Source organism: Mercenaria mercenaria, chromosome 2, assembly GCF_021730395.1.
Source record: "Mercenaria mercenaria strain notata chromosome 2, MADL_Memer_1, whole genome shotgun sequence".
Lineage (NCBI taxonomy): Eukaryota > Metazoa > Mollusca > Bivalvia > Venerida > Veneridae > Mercenaria > Mercenaria mercenaria.
The window spans coordinates 99,501,726-99,528,562 of record NC_069362.1 but is presented as its reverse complement, the minus strand read 5'-3'; the positions used below and the strand labels follow the sequence as shown (position 1 = coordinate 99,528,562).

General features: G+C 34.8%; 2 protein-coding genes across 3 annotated transcripts in view; both read left to right on the top strand.

The window, feature by feature from the left end:
- Positions 1-26,837, top strand: part of LOC123564699 (leucine-rich repeat-containing protein 45-like) — a 56,939-nt gene that overhangs the window by 5,680 nt on the left and 24,422 nt on the right. The window contains exons 1-2 of one of the 2 annotated variants that reach the window (XM_045358448.2): positions 3,544-3,652; positions 25,386-25,498. In XM_045358448.2, the coding sequence (XP_045214383.2) occupies positions 25,410-25,498 (89 nt within the window). In that variant the 5' untranslated portion in view covers positions 3,544-3,652; positions 25,386-25,409. Of the gene's footprint in view, positions 1-3,543; positions 3,653-25,385; positions 25,499-26,837 lie in introns of those variants that run through there. The other variant, XM_045358447.2, reaches the window with a different exon arrangement.
- On the top strand, positions 7,033-11,920 carry LOC123551630 (uncharacterized). Its single transcript, XM_045340697.2, has 4 exons — positions 7,033-7,122; positions 8,232-9,594; positions 10,726-11,020; positions 11,259-11,920. Exons 1-4 carry the CDS (start codon positions 7,105-7,107, stop codon positions 11,509-11,511), a joined length of 1,929 nt encoding a protein of 642 aa, XP_045196632.2. The 5' UTR covers positions 7,033-7,104; the 3' UTR covers positions 11,512-11,920.

Here is a 26,837-nt window from a genome sequence, read left to right as displayed (position 1 = left end):
TTGGAAGTTCAACAATCTTATCTCGCCTTATACCCCAGTTTTTATTTGGTTCCCTTTTCTTATATTCCTTCAATTCCAATCTCAACTCTTTATTTGCTTCCCTCTGTTTTCTGGTAAGATCCCTTCCAATGCCTATTTTTGTATACAGAGCATCCGCGCAGTCTGGTCAGGATCCATGCTGTTCGCTAACAGTTTCTCCAATCCCAATAGGCTTTAAAAGCGAACAGCATGGAGCCTGACCAGACTGCGCGGATGCGCAGGCTGGTCTGGATCCATGCTGGTCGCAAAGCCACTATGTTGGTTTTCTCATGGCACGGCTCAAATATCTTACTACGGAGTTCTCTGCTATCAATAGTCATCTTAAGAGGCCTAATTTTCTTAAAATGCGGGTCAAAGATCCCTAACCTGACACTCTTTGATATTTCAATATCAATAATGCCTAGTTCATCTTTGCAAACTGTTGTAAACAGATCTATGTCAGCCTCAACAGACCCTTCCTTAGGCATATTAAAGATCATTATATTCTTCTCTCTCAGACTTTCTTTATACCTATCATCTAATAATTCTTTCACTTGATTAGAAATCATAGCTGGTAATTTCGAATGAATCTCAGTTACATTTTCAGCAACACTTTCAATTGATTTACTCTGGGTGTCCAACGCCTTTTTACATTCTGTAACATTTTTGGATAACGACTTTAGTTGTACCTCAAATTCATCTTGTCTTTTGTGCAACAAAGTTATCATTTTAACCATTTTTTGAGATGCACCTTTGCAAGACTTACAATACCATTGGATACTTTCATCTGACCTCTTGAGAAATTCATAGTCTGAAAGTGGAACTCTTTGACATTTAATGTGAAACCAATTATCACACACACTACACATTAAAGCTCTATCATCTTGTTCAACTTCCTTGCAACAATCATTGCAAAAACTCTGGGCAGCCTGTTTCCCACTGTTTCTAGTAGATTTACCTCCCTTGCCAGCCATTTTGTCACATGGTCAATAATTTTTCATAAAAATTGACTAAAATACGGAGACTTGAAGGGTGATACTTAGCCAAGTTAACAAATAAACTTTTCTGCAACTTATGACACTAAAAATATTCTTCAGTAACACCAGTTTCCTGCAATATTTAAATAATTTCATCCACAATTTCATCTCGCTACTAAACACTCGCGCATGCGCAGTCACTCGTATGTTAACTAACTGTTATTAATTATGTAAGAATATGTGTTCTTTGCATTCTTTTGACTTATTTGCAATTGATGAATTAATCATGATGCTATAACAGCTAGTATTTTTAACTAAGATATACCTTACGCCAAAAATAGAAACGCTACCGAAACACCCGTCGTGCGGATAAGAATACTAATCGGCACGACCGTTGTGTGAATAAGAAAAATAACATGGTACGCACAGGTCCTTGAAAGTCCTTGAATTTGATCCTAAGTCCTTGAAAAGTCCTTGATTTTTTCCTTCCAAAAATCCCCTAAAAAAGTACTTGAATTTTGAAAAAAAAGGTAGAAAAGTCCTTAAATTTTGCTAAAAACGGGAGAGCAATCCCCTTACAGAAGCAAGCCTCTGTGGCGTACATGCTGCGTATTTGCTGTGTATATGCCGCGAACACAGTAGTATGCCAGAGGAGTACATTTTACATACACCGCATGCCGCGTACATGCCGCGTACTATTTCGGCGAGTACACAGCATATACGCAGGAGGTCACTAGTACACTTCAAGTACGCAGCACAGACTCTGAAAATTTAAGGAGTACACTGCATGTACGCAGGAGGGACTTGTACAAGAAAATAGTACACTGCATGTACACCGCAGATACTTTGAAATTTGTGCAGTACACTTCATATACGCGGGAAAGACTTGTATAATTTCTTTTGGCATTTATACTTAGTTTTTTTTTTATAAGTTAAAGTCTGAAGTAAACTTCATATACGCGGGAGGGACTTCATGCAGGAAGGATTTGTACATTTTTTTTTTTTTTTTTGGAAGGAAGAACTTGATTTCCGAGTAATCTTTATCTTAATAGCATAGAATAGTTCAGATTACCGGTATTCTGAACAATAAAAATTTGCCAAACTATTTGCAATGTTCATTTGTGAAGCTTACATCTTAGTGATTTCTGAGCTGCACCTTGCATGCAGTGTAAAAATATATTCTTTTTCATTTTGAATTAATCCTGGAGCTTTCTAACTTGGATAATTGAAAACCCTTATTTGAACTTCGTTGCATTACATTTTGTAATACATGAAATAATTACCAAGATAATGCCTCAACAGCGCCCAAATGAGAAGAATTAATAGCTCTCACTGTTATTTGAATACTCTTAAGCAAAACACCACTCTATCATGTTTTATAAAGGCTTTAATGCTCATTATGTTAACTCATTAAGGCCTCACCAAATTAAAAAGTTGTTAATCGGATTTGCCGCTCGTATATTTTCAGAACGTTTTTGGCTAATTGCGCTCGCCCCATTGGAAAAAATCAATCCAAAATTTTTTGGTGCACTACTTTTTACGGACGTAAAAGTGTATAAATGCTTATATAATTCCAGTCCTAGATTGTTCTCAGATGGATTTTAATCAAAATAAATACATACTACGCACACATCGTCTGAAATAAATCATAACACTTATATTTAGTTGCATTAAAGTTGTTTCCCCTTGATGCAGTTACGCCATTTTCTTCAAATGTTTACCAAATTACATGCTACAAAAATTGATTTATTTCATTGAAAAGTGGATGGAGAAAAGCATACTAATATATTTGATAACATCAATCTACATTATTTTGGTAAGGGTAAATACTTATTGATGCATGTCACTTATCTTTTTTCTGTTTTTTTCTGTCCAAATGATCAGCATTTGCATACGAAAGTTGGTGGGGTAAGGAATTTACATTATCACAGCAGTTTCGCCACAAGAGTACACAGCATGTATGCAGCAGGAGTACACAGCATGTACGCCGCAGGACTCGGGCCAGGAGTACACAGCATGTACGCCGCAGGAGTACACAGCATGTACGCCGCAGGAGTACACAGCATGTACGCCGCAGGGGTAGTACACCGCAGGCTCATTTGCATGTGAAAAGTGTATGTGCCGCGTACATGCTGCGTACTATTTCTCGCATACTAAATTCCTCCAGCGTACATCCTGTGTACTATGTAGTCCACAGCATGTACGCAGCAAGTAGTACGCGGCAGAGCTCATTTGCATGTCAAAAGTGTACTACAAACGTACTATCGGTGTATGTGCGGTGTATATCCTGCGTACTATTGATTTCAGTACACATCATGTACGCATCATATACGCTGTATGTACACAGCAAGAGTACGCAGCAGGCCTTTTTCTTCTGTAAGGGTCGTATTGTAGGGGAAAAATACAAAAAATAAATAATAAATAAGTCAAAACGAGTGAAAAAACGGTGTAAAATAAAAATACATGCACACCCACGGAGGGAACGCTAGTTGAACACCGTTTTGGTACGGAAGTTAGATATGGAATAGCGATTTTCACAACGTTAAAATATTATGCGCAAGGTCATTGTAGCGTGACTTATCAACAACAACAAAGAGTGACCCAAAAAATAAATGTAGTTTCGCCAATAAATGGCTTACACAGGATGATTATTCAGGGTTAGACACTAACTTATTTGAACAAGGTTCCCAAAGGAATCTCTACTTTTTAAATCTGGGGGTCCTCCTCAGGCTTTGGGATCCCTCATAATATGATATATAAAAACAATCACAACAGATGTCTTATGAGAAGTTACGGTCGTACCCCAGTGGGATTCAAACCCGCAACCTCTGTATTGAGTGGCTGACACCTTAACTACTACAGAAGAATGTATCCAAACTGATATCATTTTACATGTTTGCCAATGTCAAGACAAGGTCTTGACATTGGAGACACTTGTATCTTATAGATATAATCATTGTCAAGTCTATTGTGACAACCACTAAAAATTATAATATAAAAAAAAAAATTCTTGAAATTTTTGACTTCTCTTCATATATTTTAAAATATAAAATCTTAATATTACCTGGCATTTATATTTCCGCTGATACAAAATTTATTGTAGTTTCTCTTTGAGGTTTGAAGATATAAAGTGTTAAAGTAAGGGAATTATATTTTTAGGCATAAAATTCTGTTTTGGATTACTTTCACATTGAAATTCATATACAATTTCATTTTGATGTTTGAAAGCTTGATTTGTAGTTAATAGACTTATCTTCCTAATCGGAATCGGTAAGTATTTATGTAAAAAAAACAACCATCAAACTGAATAACACTACACTACAAAAATAACGGATTGTAAAATTTCTGAAAGTGCAAAAAGATCGCCAAGATCGAGACTCGTAACCGACTACTGTACAGTATTCTTGTGCTAAAAATTAAAATATTTTTAGATAATATTACGTAATATTTGATGATCAAATGTCGGTACATCACGGGTGACTTCCGCTGCAATTAACTCTTGGGGTGTCATAAAATATTTGGAAGCCGCGGTCCTTCTGTTTTGATTAACACTTCCCGTTATGTAAGGCCATAAATTCCAAGCTATCGTGAACACAAATTGTTGTTCAGGGAAAATCTGCATGTATCATGCGTGACCTTCATGACCTAACACTTTTAAAAATACTTAGGTTGTTATTTTTAGAACGAGGAAAGTCCCGCGGCGCGAACCGGCCAGTTGCAAGCAGTTTTCTCAGTAATTTTCCATGACGTACTGGTAGCGTCGTGCACTTGTAGGAAAAAACCCCGGTGTCTTTCTTTGCAAAGTACTCGATATTTTTAAATAGTAACCACATGATCTTGTACGTAAATAATGATGACGAAATCCCATATTTTGAGTTGAATTTGTTTCTTTAGGAAAAGAACGATAAAGCGATTGATTATGAGACACCGGATAAAACGATTCTGTTCAAACGGCCGTTAATCGGTATTATACGTTTCTATCGGGTAACCGATAGACACGGGTCAATACGTTTCTGTTTGGTAATCGAAAGATATGGTGATAAACGTATCGATGTGGGAAAGGGTTAAAATGTTTTTCAAACAGGTATTTATCTTTTACTTTTTGGATATCATTGACAAAAAAAATAGGTATCCAGCCTGAATCCCAGCTTTTAGAAGTTGGTGTTCCTCCTCAAAATTTGGGATCCTCGGGCCCCCGGGACACCGTTAGTGTCGAACCCTGTTATTCATTGTGGTTAAAGGAGTTTAAGTCAGACAAGCATAAGTGTATGTGATAAACTCATTGATGTCAGAACTATGGGAGAAAGTGCGTTGAAATCACACGCGAAAACAAGAAGTGAAGTCCCTTGAGGATGAATTGAAAACTAGTCTTGAGAGCTTGAAAGACTTATAAGAAACATGTACTAAGTATGTATACAGGCAAATATAGCTCATAAAAGGTAATCCCATTGAAGATCTCATAAAGGTTAAGATATGCTTTTGTAGCTTATGGAAAATAAAACTGTTCTGTAACTTTTCTTCTGTCATAATGCCTTATGAAGAGCCTAAATGGTTTTGTAATTTAAGATTTAAAGCGATTAAAATAGTCCTTGAAAATCCATAAAAAGTCCTTGATAAGTCCTTGAATTTTTTTTGCCAAGTCCTGTATGAACCATGAATAATCGGCACTACGGTCGTGCCGATAGACACTTCCGAGGCGATCAATCCACACGATAATTTTCTTAAGAAATTGGCTAGGGGTCTGGTAGTCTAAATAATGAGACCTCGGGTAGACCGATTTTACATTTTGATATTTTACGTTGTCTACCTAGAGGTCTCAACCAGAAACAATCAAAACTGTGGTGGAAACTGTGGTCGATTGAATTTAAGATTTATCAGTAGTCACGATTTTTTTTAGCCCTAACAGCTTACAGTACGTCCAAGATGAAAAGTCAATTTTTCCCGCGACCTCCGTGACAAAAAACGATTGACTGTGTCCTTTTGCGGTGTCCCGAACACGCTAGCACATCAAAACGGACACCGAGTCCGTTATCGGCTGCCTAGAGATCGGCGGACACGGCGCGTCGCGGTGTGCAATTGCGGTGATTCTCCGTGTTCAGATCGTCTCAATTAGTCCCGTTTTTGATTGTAGAAAGATAATTTTTGCTCCTATATTTTGTTTTGTTTTCAGGTAAACACTATATGCTTATAAGATATGTAATTATAAACTGTTTTGTTTCCTTTGTTTATGTTCATAGTTCATGTAGTTGTAGTAAAAAATGTTAAAACGTCCACTAACAATTACTACTAACATTACATGTTGGAATAAATGTTTTACTCACCTCTGTTGAAATTAAACTGCCTAAGTCTTTCTTTCGTTTAGCATGTTTGCCCATTTTCACATGTTGCGAAATTATTTGGTTACTTATGATTAATAAGTTCATGTTGGTATAACAAGTGCTAATTAGATAATTGTCGACATCAATAAAGAGTATTTAAATTTTATAGTTTTCGAGTAAAACTTCTTTCTATAAAATGCAGTTTCAAACAGTTAATTTTAACTTCAAGTCATGAAAATTGTTCGATGTTTAAATCAATATCATTTTCACTTGTACATGACATTGTAGTCTCATTTATTTTCAATTTGCAATGATTTATTATCGTAAAATTTACAATGAAACAAGGGATAAATCAAAAGTTATGAAGCAATTGTTTTATATTTCACACTAACTACTAGTATATAAAAAATAGAAAAAAAAACAGAAGTGAAGTTTCGGAGCAAGACGCGGTTGTGGCTAGTAATACGGTCCCGCACTGTCCTAAAGCTAGTCATACGTGAGGCACGTTCAGCTAGACAGTCTTGCTTGGACTACAAGAGTTAAGGATAATCACATACGACTAGATTTTTGGCCGTCGTGCGGGACTGTTCATTACAGGATGTTTTAAAGCCACTAATAAATATGGACCGTTCTCCAGCAAAACCGGGCTTATTGACGTTCGTGACGTTATTTGGAAATTCCAGTTTAAAGGTTGACGTCATCAGCACAGTGCGTCATCAACAAACAACACGTGTGTAATTAAATCGATTGTTTTCTTGTTTTTGGATAGATCTAGTTATTGATAATTAAATATGGATGAGGAGTTAGAGGTAAGAGACTTCTAAACCAATAGTTCACTAATAATGATTTGTGCATTGCTTTGTGCATTTTAGAAATGTGTTTACATTTGTTTACTTCTGAGACAGAGGTGACCTCAGAAAGTCGGTATCAGAAAACCCGACAAAAGTTCAAAGATGAAGACCTAAGAAAGGAAGAAAATATAATTTTGTCTCGCTAGATATATCTATTTAGATTTTTTTCTCATGATTTAGCGTAAAGCATCTCGATCTACATCAGATTTCTACGATTCCCCGTGTCCCCACCCACTATATAAATTGCATCGTCATAGTTCTGGCTACCATAACTTAACTGACGCTATTTTTATTTTCTGATGGTCGCGTCCATTAGCAGAGATCCATAACAGCATATAAACATCTCTGAGCTGAATATTTTTAGCTAGCATCGTCAAGTTTTCGTTAAACGCTCGATGCAATCTGAGAGATTTATTTTTCATACAAAGACACCAGCTTATATGTTGTTGAGATCAATTGACACGGCAAACATACAAAAAATTTAAAAAAAAATGTAAAAAGCAAAATTTTAAGCGGGCCGTAGCTGCCTTACGATATATTATGGTTATATACAATAAAAATCAATTTTATTGCATTTATTGAGTCAGTGGACGAGCGGTCTAAGGCGCTTGTACTTATAGTGTTTCTTTTGGTAGTCAGACAGGCGTGGGTTCAAAACCTGAAAGAGGATTTTTTTTTAATTCTTTTTTTTTTTACTCAATAAAATTACGATATTTCTATTATTCGAAAAAATGTCTTTCTAGAACGAGAACTTTAAAAAAAAACTCAATGAATGAATTTAAATAATTTACCATTTTTGGATATAGATTGGCTCGTCATTTAGAATCTAAATTGAAGTCATTCTTTTAGCATCCGAAATTACATTTCTCTATAAGCACTATAACTCTCTATATAGGAAAACAGTATTATGGTGAATTATAAATCTTGCATCAAATTCTTGAACGATACAGTAGAAGAGAAATAAAGATTGCGACTAGATTGATTTACAATTCCTTGCTTATTGCACCAAATTATCACTTTTGTCCGAAGAAATAAAACACATTGAAATATATTCAATCATTTTTCAGGAGCTGGAGAGTTTGTTTTCCGAACATTTTGGGCGGACCCCGAGTGCTACCCCATGTGTCTCACAGATGAGTGATTACAGTGATGAAGAGGAAAGTGATTTCGATGAACATATTGAGTTGGGCCGTGTAGCAGATGTTGACCAAAGAGTAAGGCAGTATCTGGATAGTTTACCAGCTAGCCATTCGGATGAAAGTGAGGAATCTAGCAACGAGAACGATGAAAATAGGACATCGCCATCGTTGGCTCAAGCTGACCCGGATTTGATTAGGGTAAGACAATTTAAGTCAGTTGGTTGTGGTTGCCAAAGAAACTGTCATGCCTGTTTTGAAATAGATGAGTTGCACGGACACATTCTAAATATTAGAGAAATGGAAAAACAAGATAAGGAAATGTACATAATGGCAACATTGGCTGATAGCAGAGACAAAGAAAACACAAAGAAAGGGAGGAAACGTGTTAGATTTAGACATGACTTCAAATTCCAAGGTAAGTTTGTGTGTAGAAAGACTTTTATGCTTGTTTTTGACATTGGAAAACACAGTCTACAGAACATTATGACACATGTGAATAAGAATGGTGTTGCTCCAAGGATACACGGAAATACTGGAAGGAAAACGGCAAAATCACTCGTTTTTGAGGACATTAAAAGATTGGTGCAATTTGTATCTAATTATGCAGATGACTATGGTATGCCACAGCCTGCAGCACCACGAGGTGGCGACAATATAGCACCAATTTATCTCACAAGTGAAACAACAAAGATGAATTTACATGAAAAATATGTGAACATGTGCGCGCAGTTAGAACCACCCTGTCATTCTGTGAAGTATTCCACGTTTTGTAATATATGGACACATTGTTTGCCACATATTAGGATTGCTATTCCACGAGATGACGTGTGTGCCACGTGTGAAAAGATGAGAAAGGCCATTGTGGATTCAGTTACGGAGGAGGAAAAGATACAATCAACAAGCAACTTTCAGAACCATGTGATAGATGCACAAAAAGAGAGGCAAGTCTATAATGACTGCATTAAAATGGCAGAAGAGTCCTACCAAAATGTAAACCTGGAAAAGTACGTACATTACACGTTTGACTTTTGCCAGAATGTTAGTATCCCTCACCATTCCAGACAAATGGGCCCCTTGTATTTTCTCACTCTGAGAAAAGTGCAGATTTTTGGTTTTCGGATCGATGGAATGCCTAAACAGTTGAACTTTCTAATAGATGAAAACGAAACTATTGGGAAAGATGGAACGTCAACACATGGGCCGAATGCAGTTATATCCATGATAGATTATGCCATGAATTCGTACAGTACTGGGGAAACAAAGTGTGCCATACATGCTGATAATCGTCCAGGTGAGATTGTTTTACATATCAGTACGCGAATATCGGTAATAATAAAACAATATTAAAGGAATAAACGCATTTAAATCTATGTGAAGAAAAAGTTTATAACCACTTTTCAATAAACAGTAGAGCTACAGTTTTCAATGATTCACTTAGGTCTTATAAAGCTATACTAATTAGATTGATAATGCTTTATTCACGTACGGTGGCACAGAGGTGACATAGATGTTTTTATATTAATACGTGCGCACGTAATAACTAATACGTGCGCTCGTACTAGTACAAAAAACATCATCGCACATACTATAAAAACATCTTCGTACGTATAAAATAATACGTGCGCACGTACTAGTACAAAAAAAACATCATCGCACATACTATAAAAAAACATCTACGTACGTATAAAGTAATACATGCGCACGTACTAGTACAAAAAGCATCATCGCACATACTATAAAAAAACATCTTCGTACGTATGAACTATGAAGTAATACGTGCGCACGTAAAATGTTTTACGTGCACAGTTACTAGTTTATAAAAAACATTGTCGTACGCATAAACTAATACGTGCGCACGTAAAACCTTTTACGTGCGCACGTATTACTTCATACGTACGACAATGTTTTTTATACTAGTACGTGCGCACGTATTACTTTATACGTACGAAGATGTTTTTATAGTATGTGTGATGATTTTCTTGTACTAGTACGTGCGCACGTATTACTTTATATGTACGAAGATGTTTTTTATAGTATGTACGATGATGTGTTTTGTACTAGTACGTGCTCACGTATTACTTTATACGTACAAAGATGTATTACTTTATACGTACGAAGATGTTTTTTAATAGTATGTGCGATGATGTTTTTTGTACTAGTACCTGCGCACGTATTAGTTATTACGTGCACACGTATTAATATAAAAAAAACATCTATGTCACCTCTGTGCCACCGTATTCACAGTAACTGATGTTGCAATTTAAGTTTTGAACATATCAAATTGACTTTCATTAATAATTAATGATTTGCACTACTAAAAATAACATTCTGTTCAACCGTTGAAGCCTTAAGCAAACGTGCATTAATGCAAATAAAAACTTATTTCCATGCACTGAAGTTTTCTTTGCTTTGTTATTTCCAGGTCAGAACAAGAATCAGTATGTGATTGGATATTTCATGTGGCGTGTCATGACAGGAAGACACCAGGAGATCGAATACCATATGCAGATTCCTGGCCATGCACGCTGCCTTGTTGACAGTGGATTTGCTTCTTTAAAGAAGCTTTACCGGCGCACCGATTGTGATTCCCTTGTTCAGTTGCAACACGTTGTTGATATGTCGTCTGCTACAAATGAAGCTGTTCGATATCCTGCTTGGCAATGGCGTGACTGGAAATCGTTCTTGGGACCTGTTATTAAACCAATGCGTGGGATAAGGTAGCTAGGATATTTTACAAAGCCACTTGTGTCCATAGAAGCAAGCTGTATCAACGAAATGCTTATTTTGCAAAAAAAATAATAATATTTAGTGATTTTGTCCAAAAATGCTAGGTAATGGTAATCACGTTGCACAAGAGTGCGTTACAGAATAAGTAATTTATTGCAAAGCTGTATACATATAAAAAGCAAATCATTATTTGTTTTCGATGAATACTTCATTTTCTTCTTCATGCAGGAAGTACCAGTACTTCAAGATGTCTTCTGACAAACCTGGTGTAGTAACTGTGAAAGAGAACAGAGACACAGATGAAACGACTGTAAACGTGCTGCGGTCTCAGGATCGTGTATTTCCAGCAGACGACTTACCAACAGTTATCCCTGCCCATGGACTTACACGAGAACGCCAGGATTACCTTTATAAGGCCGTCAGACCTTATGTACGCCCAGTGCACCAGGATAGCACGTGCCCAGCGCCTAGTGATCAGTAATTGTTTGACATTTGTAGACACTTGAATTGGAATGTATATGAGCCGCGTCACGGAAAAATGTGCCTTCGGGAATCTTCGAGGCTTTGCGACCAGCGTGGACCCGGATCAACATGCGCATCCGCGCAGTACGATCAGGGCCCACACTGTTCGTTGTTACGTCAAAGAAGGCTTATTCTACCTGAAGATGCAATTTTCAGGTGTATTAATGCTCAGGACAGCCTAAATAAACACTTTCCGGAAATTCACGAAGATTCCCGAAGACACATTTTCTCGTGTCGGGGCTCATATGTACTGGTACGTCTTGACTAAAACGATTAGTAATTAGTAATTATTTAATTTTTGCTGTTATATTTACGTTGTTATTATAACAATATGTTTAAATATAATGTTAAATAAATGTGAAACTAGACAGACATTGTTTCTTGAAAGGGCAAAATCGATGAGACTCAAGAATTTTATATACAATTAAGTTTTACTCCCATGTTTTGAAAGGGACTAACCCACACATTTTTGACGAAAATATTTTTCTTTCAAAAATCAGTATGTGTTTATTCTGAAAGTTGTTAGTGGCACAAACTAATTGAGATATGAGTTTGTCAAAGATGTCCTTATGAATGACAAAATATATTGTGAAAACAGTAGTAAACCGTTGCAACGCTTTTCAAATAATGTAAACAAATACATTATTTTTGTGTTTTTACGAATATTTACTTCTTCTTTTCACCAACTTTATCATTTTTTCAATGTTACATATTCATTTTATTTCAAACTTGGTGAAAATGAATATGTTGAAAAAATCTTGGAAAACTGTGGGTTAGTTACTTTAAAATCGCAATGATCACTAGATCTACATGTATATCAAAACGAAAGACGAATTACCATATATGTATCTTATACTGAATAAGACGTTTATTTTGACAGAAGAAATGTTTTCTCCTATAGTTATAGCCTGCAGAATAATGTTGAATAGTAATTATAACTGACACCGAAACACATTTTATAAAGCTCTTTACGACGTTATCACGACGTCATAACAGCGCATTTTTGACGTTCCTGAGCATAGCACCATGTAACTTTAAAACTCTATAAATAAAAAACTTATTTACATAGAATAAAACGGTTTTCACAGTCATACTTGTTAAAGCTTGATAAATTGGAAAATGTCAAAACCTAAAAATCGAAAAAAATGTCATTAAGCCCGGTTTTGCTGGAGAACGGCTCATATGTATCATTTCAATATGGTTTATAATAAATAGTGAAAGCGTAAAGTAGTTGTTATCTATACTTATGGGTACTGGTAGAAACTTTCAACAAGAGTGAAAATTACAGCACAACACCAGAGGAGGGAAGAAGCAGAAAACGAAAATCGGGCTTCTATATCTTTTATTAATTCCCTTTTTTAGCTCGACTATTCATAGAATAGTGAGCTATTGCACTCGCCCATGCGTCGGCGTCCGCGTCGGCGTCCGCGTCCGCGTCCGCGTCCCGATTTTGGTTAAGGTTTTGTATGTAAGCTGGTATCTCAGTAACCACTTGTGGGAATGGATTGAAACTTCACACACTTATTCACTGTGACAAACTGACTTACATTGCACAGGTTCCATAACTCTATTTTGCTTTTTTACAAAATTATGCCCCTTTTTCGACTTAGAAATTTTTGGTTAAGGTTTTGTATGTAAGCTGGTAACTCAGTAACCACTTGTGGGAATGGATTGAAACTTCACACACTTATTCACTGTGATGAACTGATCTACATTGCACAGGTTCCATAACTCTATTTTGCTTTTTTACAAAATTATGCCCCTTTTTCGACTTAGAAATTTTTGGTTAAGGTTTTGTATGTAAGCTGGTATCTCAGTACTTACTAATGGGAATGGATTGAAACTTCACATACTTGTTCACTATCATGATCTGACATGCACTAAGCAAGTCCCATAACTCTACTCTCTTTTTTTTCAAAATTATGCCCCTTTTTCGACTTAGCAGTTTTTGGTTAAATTTTTGTATGTAATCTGATATCTCAGTATCCACTAATTAGAATGGATTGAAACTTCACACACTTGTTCACTGTCATGATCTAACATGCACTGTGAAGGTCCCATAACTCTACTTGGCATTTTTACAAAATTATGCCCCTTTGACTTAGCAGTTTTTTGTGAAGTTTTTGTATGTAAGCTGGTATCTCAGTATCCACAAATTGGAAAGGATTGAAACTTCACACACTTGTTCACTGTCATGATATGACATGCAGTACAGAGGTTCAATACCTCTACTTTGCATTTTACAAAATTATGCCCCTTTTTCAACTTTTGTATTCATTCAATTGACAAGGCTGTTGAATAGTCGAGCGTTGCTGTCCTCCGACAGCTCTTGTTTCTATATGAAATTTAACGGAATATAATATTTATTAGGAAGCACAAACAGTTCAAACAAATAAAGCCAAGAATGATTTATACTAGAAAGAAAAAATATTTTGCTATGTTGCGTTCTCATATAATGCTTCCATTTGATTTTATTTCTTATTCATAACATGTACATAGATACAAACGATACCAACAATCGAAGATTATTTACACAAAATACAGACAGACAGACATATTCTATAAGTCATCATGTAATAATCACACACATAACGTGACAAATACACGTGCAGTTGTTAAAACTAAACAGTATAATTCTATTCCATATTTTGTTTCTGTTCCCTTTAGTCTATTACACAGACAAAATTTTATGAAAAAGATCATATACGTTATTACGAATATGCAAATATTACGAATATGAAAGTATCTTAATCTTGCCGAAAATAATTCAGAATGGAGAATAAACAATTTTTGTTAGTAGTGAATACATAATATGAATTATATAATAAACACAAAATGATTTCTGTAAGCATTATCGATACACAGGTTTTTGTTTTATATGAGGCTATAAACATATATGACATTTAATGCTAATAAAATTATGTTTACAAAAAAAAATAAAAATAAATGAATTGTAAGTTGTTGCTTCCAAGGCTCTTACTCAGCACTATTTTTCGTAATCTTGCCCTGAAAAAAAAGTGAAGATAAAACATAATTTTTAACAGCTGTATGTTACACATTAATAGTTTCTGGAAATTTGAAATGTCATGTGATATATTTCGATTAATTTGTTGTTTCAGACATGTAGACATGCATCTAAATGTTTAAATGGATAATTACTTTGTTTTCTTTAAGTGAATACCACTGTTTACTTTCCTGAGCGAAAACTTTAATGCCGATATTCTATATTGTATTAAAATTAAATTTCAAATTCTTTCTTGATATTTACAAAAGCAAATAAATTCGTTACAAATTAACAAGTTATTCAAAAACTATTAATTTTAACTGGTAACTTACTTCTTAAATAATTATCAAACTCCATGCCAAACTGTGAACGAAAATTAATCGTTTGGGTTTTAAATAACGTAATCGTATAACAACAGAAGTTCGCAACAAACATACAAAACTGCAAAAGTGAACTCTAAATAAAACAATTGAATTTACAAGTTTTATTGTTTATTAAGCATTGTCTCGTCGTATACGCTTCGTGTCAAGTGCTGTACCTGCAAAATACGAAAAGTTTCCAAAGTTACCTTGCAGATGAACATTGAAACTGAAAAATATGATGGTATTTTGTGTTAACATACACATAAATATATCTTTTAATTTTTGGTTAAAATGAAATGAAAATAGCATATTTTAAAACAATTTCATGAACACCGCAATTAGCCGCGATTTCACCGCGACACAGCGTGTTTGGCGAGCACCGTGTCCGGACACGCTGTTCACCGCGATTTGTGGTGAAATCACCCAGCTGGGTGGTCAAATTTCTTTGAACACGCTAGTCTGGTATCACGGTGATGGGTGTCCATTGGAACTTTTCATTTTCGACGTACTGTACCTGTTGTTTTAAATCATAAATAGTAAATAAAAACATAAGAACAGGACATATTTATCAAGAATTTCTGTTGAAAAAAAATTTAAACCTCTAATGTTTCAATCGTCTTCGACATGTAATGGCGGTCGGAGGCGTGACCAATGAAAACGCTTCGTGTAGTATTGTGTTTACCTGTAACGGCCATTTTCCAATATGTAGTACACGCGATTTAAACATCTGAATTTTTTTAACTGCCATAGTTTGAAAATTTTTTAAGGAATCTAGATAATATATACATCATTGGAAAGGAAAAATTACAGGCTTTCTATGTATGTATTTCTTTTTTTGATCCGTCGCTTTATTATAACACAATTCCCGCCCAACGGATTCCATTGGGTGTTATTTACGCAAAGAAGGGGACAGTGCTATCACATTCTTTTCCTTTTCTGGTTTGTACTCGGAGGCAGATATCAACAAGTCAAAAAATATTAACGATATTCAACTCTAGAGTACAATTATCTAGACTAGGGATCTGGTAACCGGATCTTTAGACCCAGAATCAAGTCTAGAGGTCTGGTAATTAAAATACTAGTCTAAATAATGAGACCTCAGGTAGACCGATTTTGTATTTTGATATTTTATGTTGTTTGCCTCGGAGGTAGTTCTATAAATAAACGTCGGACTTCAATATTTTACGATTTTGACATTTCATATAGTCTGACGTATTATCAAAATTATAAATTTCTCTTAGAGCGTTCCGCAAAATATCTTTTGGAAGGTTTTAAAAGTTCACGGTGGAAGTGACTGAAAAGGGATAACTAAATACCAACAACGGACAAAGAAACCTATTTTACACACCAATTGAACATACTGTCTTACTGAAAATATTGAAGATCTGTCCGCACTCTCAAAGTGAAATTTACATCCATGCACTTTCACAACACAACATGAAACTGTCAAATCTTCTTTATTATAAAGAATGATTTTAGACGAAAAAATAGTCTCACGGTCAGCTTTGAAAAAAAAATGTGGCTGGTTACTAACGTATTGTCTATGTAGTATGCATATGTTTAAAATAATTTAATTAAAAGTTATTTCAAGAAATTATTACTTCATATCAAAGCAGTTTGAAAGGCTAGTCCACGTGTATTCGGTGGTACCCATGCGTTAAGTAATGGCCGCAGATTTTTCACTAGTGCCGTAGGCCAGGGGTCTAGCTAGGTCCAATTTTTTGGGAGAAGTCACTTCTCCCTCCAGCTGATTTAGGGAGAAGTGGGGAGACTTTAGGGAGAAGTGGGAAGACTTTTCCTCAACCGCAATGCTGATGAGTGATATGAAAGGTGGCTGTAATTTTCTTGTTTCTATATAAAAAACATTGATGTGACTATTCATTTTCTTAGTTAGGCCTAGGTCATTTCCCATACAGTGGTTATTGTTTCATTATAAAATTCTGAAGAAAAAAAGTCATTTTCAAAATTCAAGCGGATGCTGTTAATCTGACACGTTGATTTTTGATGATATCTGTATGAAGTATTTATTATTAACACCGAGTCACCACCTCGGTGAACAATATCTCGCTCGTATAAAACTGAAAGTAAACTGTGTAAACTAGATATAGATATATATATATATATATATATATATATATATATATCAGGGATCATCCTACAAGGCGATTTGAGCAATATCGTCGCTGTAAAGTCGGCCACTTCGCCTAATTATCGCCTCCAGGCAAAATCCGAATCGCCGAGTTTTTCTGAGTGTTGTAATCTGTTTACTTAAAGTTGTAAAACTTGATGCATATTCTAGATTAAATTACCGATAAATCCATAGTCAACCCCCCCTATTCGCCTGTCAAACTTCAGCCAATCGTATCGTTAATATCCCACAGTGTTAATCAATAATGTTGTTAGCCGCCGCCATTTTGAAAATTTTCAATCGGCGTGTAAAAAGCCGATAAACTTAACGAGTGCATGTGGATAAAAAAAATACGATTCCGCGGACGTCTGAACTGCCGTACAAAATTATTGCAAAAGGAGTTTGGTATTATTTTCGAAAAGATTAATAAATATATCAAATAAATGTATAAATCTGAACAATTTGATGCAAGAATCGGGCATTATTAAAGCACGAGAATCGAAACATGAATGAAAATTTTCACGGCGTTTCGATCGTGCACCTGATAAACTTAAAAGTTTCGGACGTGTAAATTTCGGATAAAAATTTTAAGGCGACTTTTTCATAGCTAAGTTAATACGTTATTTATACATTCATGAAAATAATAATGCAAAAATCAATTTCCTTAAATAATTACTGTTTTATAAGTTATAGCAAGACACACAGAAAGTGGAAATATAATTATAGGCTGGAAACTGAATACTATGCCGATTCTTCTCCTTAAATTCCTCGATTTCTCCCTAAATTCTGTGGAGGGAGAAGTCACTTCTCCCTAAAATTTTGACCTAGGATGATCCCTGTATATTGAAATCAATTCATCGATGGAAGTCCATTTAACATAGTTCATACATTACATGTCATTCTTTTACCATAGATAACAATAATGGTGTCGATATTCCAATTAATCGCATGGTTAATCAGCAATTTCTTTATAAAACATTGTTTTTTTGCACTCAAACATGTTAACAATTAAACGCAAAGTGTCAAAGATGTAACTGCAGCGCTAATTGGTTGAACACAATCGACTCTGGTGTATCGGATAATTTGATTCGCTTTCACACACTTCTCGGTAAAAATCTCGCAAGTACCTGAAGTAGGCAGAGCTTAAATTATGCTACGGGCGTGTGTCTCTGTGTGTTCAACACTCATTTTGACACCGTGCAAATTGTCAACAGTCCGGGTAGCGGTAATTAGCGAATGCAGAGATCAAAGAATATCGGGCGACTTGCATTTCGCTTTGAGGTTAGTTTTGAGCGAAGTTTGAAGTTCCAAAGCGCCTATTCCGCTCAAGTCGCCCACTTGCATGAGTCCTGTAGACTAAACGTATTTTTCGTCTTAGCATGTATAACTGATTCTATATATTTATTCAGTGTTGTATTGTTCATGATATTTCATTAAATTACGCTAGGAGAATCTGTGTAATGTGTCAGGGAAGTGATTGGAGGTGCAGTTTTAGTTACGGTAAACCAATATATCACGTGTTTGGGAGTTTTCCTACATTACACTTCAATAAAATAAGGTCGAAATCTGTGCTATGCAAACGGCTGTCATTCGATTAAACTTGACACAGGGACATGTTGAACGTCCAAATATTAAAAGGCGCCCTGTGCAAGTTTAATGTCATTGAACTACCTCGGAGGCGGATATCTACAAGTCAGAAATATATAACGATATTCAACTCTAGAGTACAATTATTTGGACTATTAATATACGTACTAATATATACTGTGTTACAACAGTCAAGGGTGTAACTGTTTTAAGTTATTTAACCTACTTCAGTTACTTTTTCAAGCATTTTACAACCTGTATTAGTTATAAAATATAATAACTCCAGTCAGTTATTCAAAAAAAGTCTTTTTGCTGTTCTCTCAAAGTGACCTTTAAAGTGAACTTAGTAGCAAACTGTGGTTAATCAAATTCTCTTTTAGTCTGATCATGACTTGATAAGCGTAATGGGATGTTAAAAGTTTTATAGCTTTAAAACTTTTGCGTAAAACTTTATCAGCCTTGCTTAAAAGATCTTACTGCATAGCTGGAAAGATAAAAGTTCAAGGATTCAGGAAATAATTGCATTAGTCTCATTCAAAATGAGGAATTGGCACAGGAGGGCTTTGTAATATTTTATGATAACTGAAACAAGTTATGAAAGTATAAGCAATAACTCAAATGGGTTATAAACTGTAATAACTTGAAACAGTTACACCCCTGACTGTACAAGGTATATGGTAATTGCCGGGGATAAATTATTTATAGTTGTCAACAAGGTTGCCATTATAATACAGTTTTTTGTAATTAATTATATTTTTTTATGATCTCTCACTTGGATTGGAGACATGTTAAGGCCTAAAAAGAAATAGCTGTGTTTCTGGCCCGACCGACCGTAAATTTTAACTGTCGAGTTTTTTTCAGCTTAGATTGATTAACGCATGACCACGATAGCACGTTATTTTGACTTTAAGATCAAACGAAACTGCTGTGCTATTATACCAGCCGCATCGCAACAATTTACTTGATAATTACGTCATGCTTAAGTGCGTTTGCTTCTTTTAATTTTCTGACACGTGTCACTACTTCAAAGGTGTCAAATACACAGTGGATTGACGGTTTATGATTGCATTAATTTTATTTCAAGCTTACAAAATATAATTTGCACCAAATGGTTGCAAACACGAAAGCTGATGCACGTGATTTTTTCACGCGAGAAATGAACTCTACAAAATACTTTGCAATTTACATAAAACTTTGAACTTAACTCGATTTATGTCCAACCAAGGCTGTATTTTGATCAGTTATCTATGTTTAAGTACGATGCTTTTCAGCCTAAAAACACTCAAAGTAAACAATGCAAAAATAATTTAAGGCAGACGACATTATGCGCAAGATGGCACTGGTTATCTAGAGGAATGGTAGTATGTCATTTACTTGGCTTGAAAATTTAATTTTACCGACATGTTACACCTTTTACACAATATTAACAATGTTTATCCGACTGCTATAATAATAAGACACTTTCTGTCGTGTATTCCTTTTGAAAAGTGTCATTTTATACCGTTTGACACGTGTCAGTTCTGTGATTTGGACAGTCAATTTTTACATTTCAATACGCGATGTAATACCATTGTCGGGGCCCCCATTATAATTATTTACGGTTTAAATGTTTCGAGTGTTTCCCAATGTTTTATAAAATAATGATCTTCAGATATATTTACATTGGTAAATATTTCAATATTAAAATGAAGGAAATGTTCCGAAAATTGGGGTTGCGAAAACATGTGACAACGAAAAAACATAAAGCTAGCGTTTTTTTAAGTAACAATTTCTGACTTTTATGTTTATGATAAAAGTTTTTTTTACTGATGATATATGCTTGTTATTGGCAGTTTTTCATAGGCATTTTCTAAAATAAATCTACGACCTGTTTTCAAAATCCTTGGCAATAAACATTCACCTGTCATGGGCTTTCAAAAAGACGGTCATTTTCAGGCATGATTAAATTATAGATCCATGTTATTGTTTATAAAGTTTTTTTGTTTTTTTTTGCTACAAAATAAGACTTTGAAATTGTTTCCATGATACCGCTCATAAAGACGTAATTATGTAAATTAGATAACAGTTGAAACTCGTCTTCAAATACCTCATGTGGATTTTTTAAAATTCTGTACTTCAGATGAATTACCTCCCTTAAGGGATTATTTAGAAAAAGGTTGCAAAATACCTTCTGTTTGGCGGTTGTCTGTGGCTATTAATACAAGAGGAAAATGAAACAAGTAATTGAGACAAAGGTTCTCAATATTGATAGCCACTTAATAGTGTAGTGTATGCAGATTTCAAACCCGTTGAAATGTCAGTCATGTTCAGGTCTCCTATATATGCGGTGTTGAAACACTGAGTATGTGGATTGCGTTCGTAAGATTCTAGTGACAATGATCCTGGTGCTGGTAAAATACACAAAACTTATCATCAGCTTATCAAAGATCAAGTGGCAGTGTTGAATACAGGCTTGTTTAATATATTAGGTTGCTTTTATGACATGTTGTTTCTGCAATTATAGTTAGAGATGGCGAATACACAGCTCAAAGCCTGAAGGCGTGTCACCCGGACTGCGATATTATCCCTTACAGAAGAAAAAGGCCTGCTGCGTACTCTTGCTGTGTACATACAGCGTATATGATGCGTACATGATGTGTACTGAAATCAATAGTACGCAGGATATACACCGCACATACACCGATAGTACGTTTGTAGTACACTTTTGACATGCAAATGAGCTCTGCCGCGTACTACTTGCTGCGTACATGCTGTGGACTACATAGTACACAGGATGTACGCTGGAGGAATTTAGTATGCGAGAAATAGTACGCAGCATGTACGCGGCACATACACTTTTCACATGCAAATGAGCCTGCGGTGTACTACCCCTGCGGCGTACATGCTGTGTACTCCTGCGGCGTACATGCTGTGTACTCCTGCGGCGTACATGCTGTGTACTCCTGGCCCGAGTCCTGCGGCGTACATGCTGTGTACTCCTGCTGCATACATGCTGTGTACTCTTGTGGCGAAACTGCTGTGATAATGTAAATTCCTTACCCCACCAACTTTCGTATGCAAATGCTGATCATTTGGACAGAAAAAAAACAGAAAAAAGATAAGTGACATGCATCAATAAGTATTTACCCTTACCAAAATAATGTAGATTGATGTTATCAAATATATTAGTATGCTTTTCTCCATCCACTTTTCAATGAAATAAATCAATTTTTGTAGCATGTAATTTGGTAAACATTTGAAGAAAATGGCGTAACTGCATCAAGGGGAAACAACTTTAATGCAACTAAATATAAGTGTTATGATTTATTTCAGACGATGTGTGCGTAGTATGTATTTATTTTGATTAAAATCCATCTGAGAACAATCTAGGACTGGAATTATATAAGCATTTATACACTTTTACGTCCGTAAAAAGTAGTGCACCAAAAAATTTTGGATTGATTTTTTCCAATGGGGCGAGCACAATTAGCCAAAAACGTTCTGAAAATATACGAGCGGCAAATCCGATTAACAACTTTTTAATTTGGTGAGGCCTTAATGAGTTAACATAATGAGCATTAAAGCCTTTATAAAACATGATAGAGTGGTGTTTTGCTTAAGAGTATTCAAATAACAGTGAGAGCTATTAATTCTTCTCATTTGGGCGCTGTTGAGGCATTATCTTGGTAATTATTTCATGTATTACAAAATGTAATGCAACGAAGTTCAAATAAGGGTTTTCAATTATCCAAGTTAGAAAGCTCCAGGATTAATTCAAAATGAAAAAGAATATATTTTTACACTGCATGCAAGGTGCAGCTCAGAAATCACTAAGATGTAAGCTTCACAAATGAACATTGCAAATAGTTTGGCAAATTTTTATTGTTCAGAATACCGGTAATCTGAACTATTCTATGCTATTAAGATAAAAGTTACTCGGAAATCAAGTTCTTCCTTCCAAAAAAAAAAAAAAAAAATGTACAAATCCTTCCTGCATGAAGTCCCTCCCGCGTATATGAAGTTTACTTCAGACTTTAACTTATAAAAAAAAAACTAAGTATAAATGCCAAAAGAAATTATACAAGTCTTTCCCGCGTATATGAAGTGTACTGCACAAATTTCAAAGTATCTGCGGTGTACATGCAGTGTACTATTTTCTTGTACAAGTCCCTCCTGCGTACATGCAGTGTACTCCTTAAATTTTCAGAGTCTGTGCTGCGTACTTGAAGTGTACTAGTGACCTCCTGCGTATATGCTGTGTACTCGCCGAAATAGTACGCGGCATGTACGCGGCATGCGGTGTATGTAAAATGTACTCCTCTGGCATACTACTGTGTTCGCGGCATATACACAGCAAATACGCAGCATGTACGCCACAGAGGCTTGCTTCTGTAAGGGATGCTGCATTTACTTTATAATAATGCTACAAAAAAAAAAAATAATAATAATACCGACCCTACGTTTTTTGGCCATGCCAGCAGAAACACAGCTATTTTTTTTTTTTTTGCCTGAATATGAAATTTTATCGGCGGTTACCGCCATGACCTGATAATTACTTCAGCAGTCAAACAAATTCAGCAATTTATGTGCATAACCCAATGCTAAAATGGCAGTGGCTACAATTACGGTACCATAATCCTAGCCTCCAATTCTAGGATTACGGAAGTTCCATATTCCTAGACAACCCTATGAGGATAGGCTAGGATTACGGAAGTAGTTAATAGGCATCAAATATATGTTAGGACATGCATAAATGATGTTGTAAACTTTAGTTTAGTTTCATACTTGACATTTGTCACATATCAACTTGACATGTTTACATCAATTCAGGCCTGACATTTTATTTGTAACATGATGACCAAATGTGATTATTCAGTATGGTTATGAAATCAACATATATGGGTGTTGATTCTATCTGCACCAAAATCTCAAGTGACAGGCAAAATCACAGAGCTATAAAAATAATTTATTATGTATTTTATACTTCTTTGGTAAAATCAACAATGATCAAGTCATAAAATCTAAAGGAATGGATATTTCTTAAAATCCTTTTGAGCTTTTATTAAGAATATAATTCTACATTTGTCTGCCACTTTTCAAAAAAAATATTTTTAATTAGTATGGTTGGAAAGAAAAACGTATGTATACGGGTGTTGATTTCACCTGTTTCTTCGCCGAAAACTCAAGTGACAAGCAAAATCAACTCATAAAATTTAAAGTATAGAATATTTTTTTAAATCTAACTTTGACCCTATAATATTTCTGCGCGCCGCCATTAATATATCGTTTTTAAAAGATTATACTAACCCAAAATGCCGGATCGATAACACGAAATAAAACGGCAGGCATGAAAAATCACTATTTTAAGTGAAATAAGTAAGTTTACAACATCATTTATAATTATGCATGTCCTAACATATTTGATGCCTCTTAAATACTCGTAGTCATAGAGTTGTCTAGAAATATGGAACTTCCATAATCCTAGTATCGGAGGCTAAATACTAAAGAACTACACAAGTTTCAAATAGAATCATTGTGTCTCGTATATATTTATTTTATGTTGATTGACATATCAGAGTTAAGTTACAGGCTCTGATCAAACTCAGAATCCACATAAATTACTTACAAATGCCCAAATATATTGATTCTGATCAATAATATTCTACAATACATAGGATTTAGATTTTATAGCAACTTCGGGTCAATTAAATTTTGCATCAGGATATATGTTGTTTTCCTGTAAAATCTTTTATATAATATAAGTATATATAAGTATATAAGTTTAAAAATGAAATATCTGCTCAAGCAGTGTGTGCAGATTTTATGCCACTTGCCGACAGCGCAATTACTGCATATATATTAATACCAGCCAATTATCGTTAGTCCAATAAGATATCATTTTAAAAGATGTTATATGTCAATAACTGCACAAAAGTTATATAGCTTTTATCCTGAATGTACATGATTTTTGTGTATTTTTGTTTATCATTTAAGTTAACTTTAAACTGGTGTTATTTACAAAAATATGTTTCACAAATATTCCATTTTGAAGAATGGTCAAAGTTTTGCAGCTTTTAGATATTTATTTTGAAATGTCATATGAAATGTCAGAAAATAGTCGTTGCTGATTGATTTTATTAGGAAAATAGATGAGTGCAACATTATTAAATCACAGCCATGTTCAAAGAAATTACCAGTAGAAAGTTTGATAATTGATAATAAAAAGTGATTCTTACTCTTGAGAAAGGAAGTGTCAAGCTGTCCAATACTTGTATGTAGCCATTGTTCTAGGGGTAACTCAGGCAGTCTTGTCTGTCTGTCTTTTACACAGTGATAGAGGACTTTGGTAGTAAATGCAGTGTGCAAGTATCATAACTATTTCTTTACAGAATCATAACCCATTGTGACTTTGGTCCGACAAAGCCAATCTTTTACACAAAAGGCATTCATCTGCAGTAGGCTATAAGACAACAGATTAACATTGAAAATGTTTTAATTTGACATGTCAGTCATACATATAGTACCGATGTTTTACAATATGACAGATATATTTTGTTTGAGTGCTGCTTTTTTTCTTGCACCTACATTGTTACAATGTAGCCAGTCAAATAATCTGTGCTGGTAATTGTAATTGTTGATTTTTGCCAATTTGTTTTTTCTTTTACTTCATCCTGTCACAGGAATGTCAAGTGATTATATTGAATAGCTATTCAAATAATGAGCTCCGAATTGTGTCTGTGTAACAAATGTAGCATATTCTTCATCTCTTTCAGCTTCAAATTTCCTGAAAACGGAAAATGGTAGAAGAGTTCAAGCACGGGTTTTTAAGATTGTGCAAAGAACATGGCCTTGAAGCTCAAGATTGTGTGGTTAATTTGCTTAAAAGGTAATGTTTATGAAAGACATGACAAAACAGAGGTATTCTTTTTTTTCTATATTGTTAAGTAACTTGCATTTCACACTGATTTGCGTTGATCCTATACATGTAGTATTCATTTTAAAGGGCTGCTTTTTATAAAATCAACAACAGAAACAAAATAATGCCAAATATTAGAGGACATTGAACTAAGATACCAACAATAACAAGCAACATGTTTACTTTTCCATGTATTTCGCCTTGACATAATTATGGTACTAATTCACTTTTTATATCCAGTGAGTGACACCAAATTGCGCTAATAATTAACAGATCATTTGCGTCAAATATAACATTAGAATTATTTCAAGCTGATCCTTCATTCCCAAAGATTATTGTTACCTCATAAAAAGTTATAAAACACATTATTTCCTTTCATTATTATATTTCCCAAATCCATTTAGCAACTGTCATTTATTTATAAAAAATCCAGATTTTCTGGTGGTAGTGCTTTCTTAATGTATGTGTTTATAGATGTATTTATTAAATTCTGTACAGTTTTAATTTTAACCTAGCATATTAAATAACACACATGTTTACATAACTTTTTAGTCTGGCTACTGACTAGATGATCTTTTTTTATTTTTAGCTCATCTGATTTTTTGAAAAAAAATGATGAGTTATTGTCATCACTTGAGCGGTTGTCGGCGTCGGCGTCGGCTTTGGCGTTGCCTGGTTAAGTTTTATGTTTAGGTCAGCTTTTCTCCTAAACTATCAAAGCTATTGCTTTGAAACTTGGAATACTTGTTCACCATCATAAGCTGACCCTGTATAGCAAGAAACATAACTCCATCTTGCTTTTTGCAAGATTTATGGCTCCTTTTGTACTTAGAAAATATCAGATTTCTTGGTTAAGTTTTATGTTTAGGTCAACTTTTCTCCTAAACTATCAAAGCTATTGCTTTGAAACTTGGAATACCTGTTCACCATCATAAGCAGACCCTGTACATCAAGAAACATAACTCCATCTTGCTTTTTGCAAGAATTATTGCCCCTTTTGGACTTAGAAAATCAGTTTTCTTGGTTAAGTTTTATGTTTAGGTCAGCTTTTATCCTAAACTATCAAATTTAATTTAAGCTATTGCTTTAAAACTTGCAACACTTGTTCACCATCATAAGCTGACCCTGTACAGCAAGAAACATAACTCCATCCTGCTTTTTGCAAGATTTATGGCCCCTTTTGGACTTATAAAATATCAGATTTCTTGGTTAAGTTTTATGTTTAGGTCAACTTTTTCTCTTAAACTATCAAAGCTATTGCTTTGAAACTTGCAACACTTGTTCACCATCATAAGCTGACCCTGTTTAG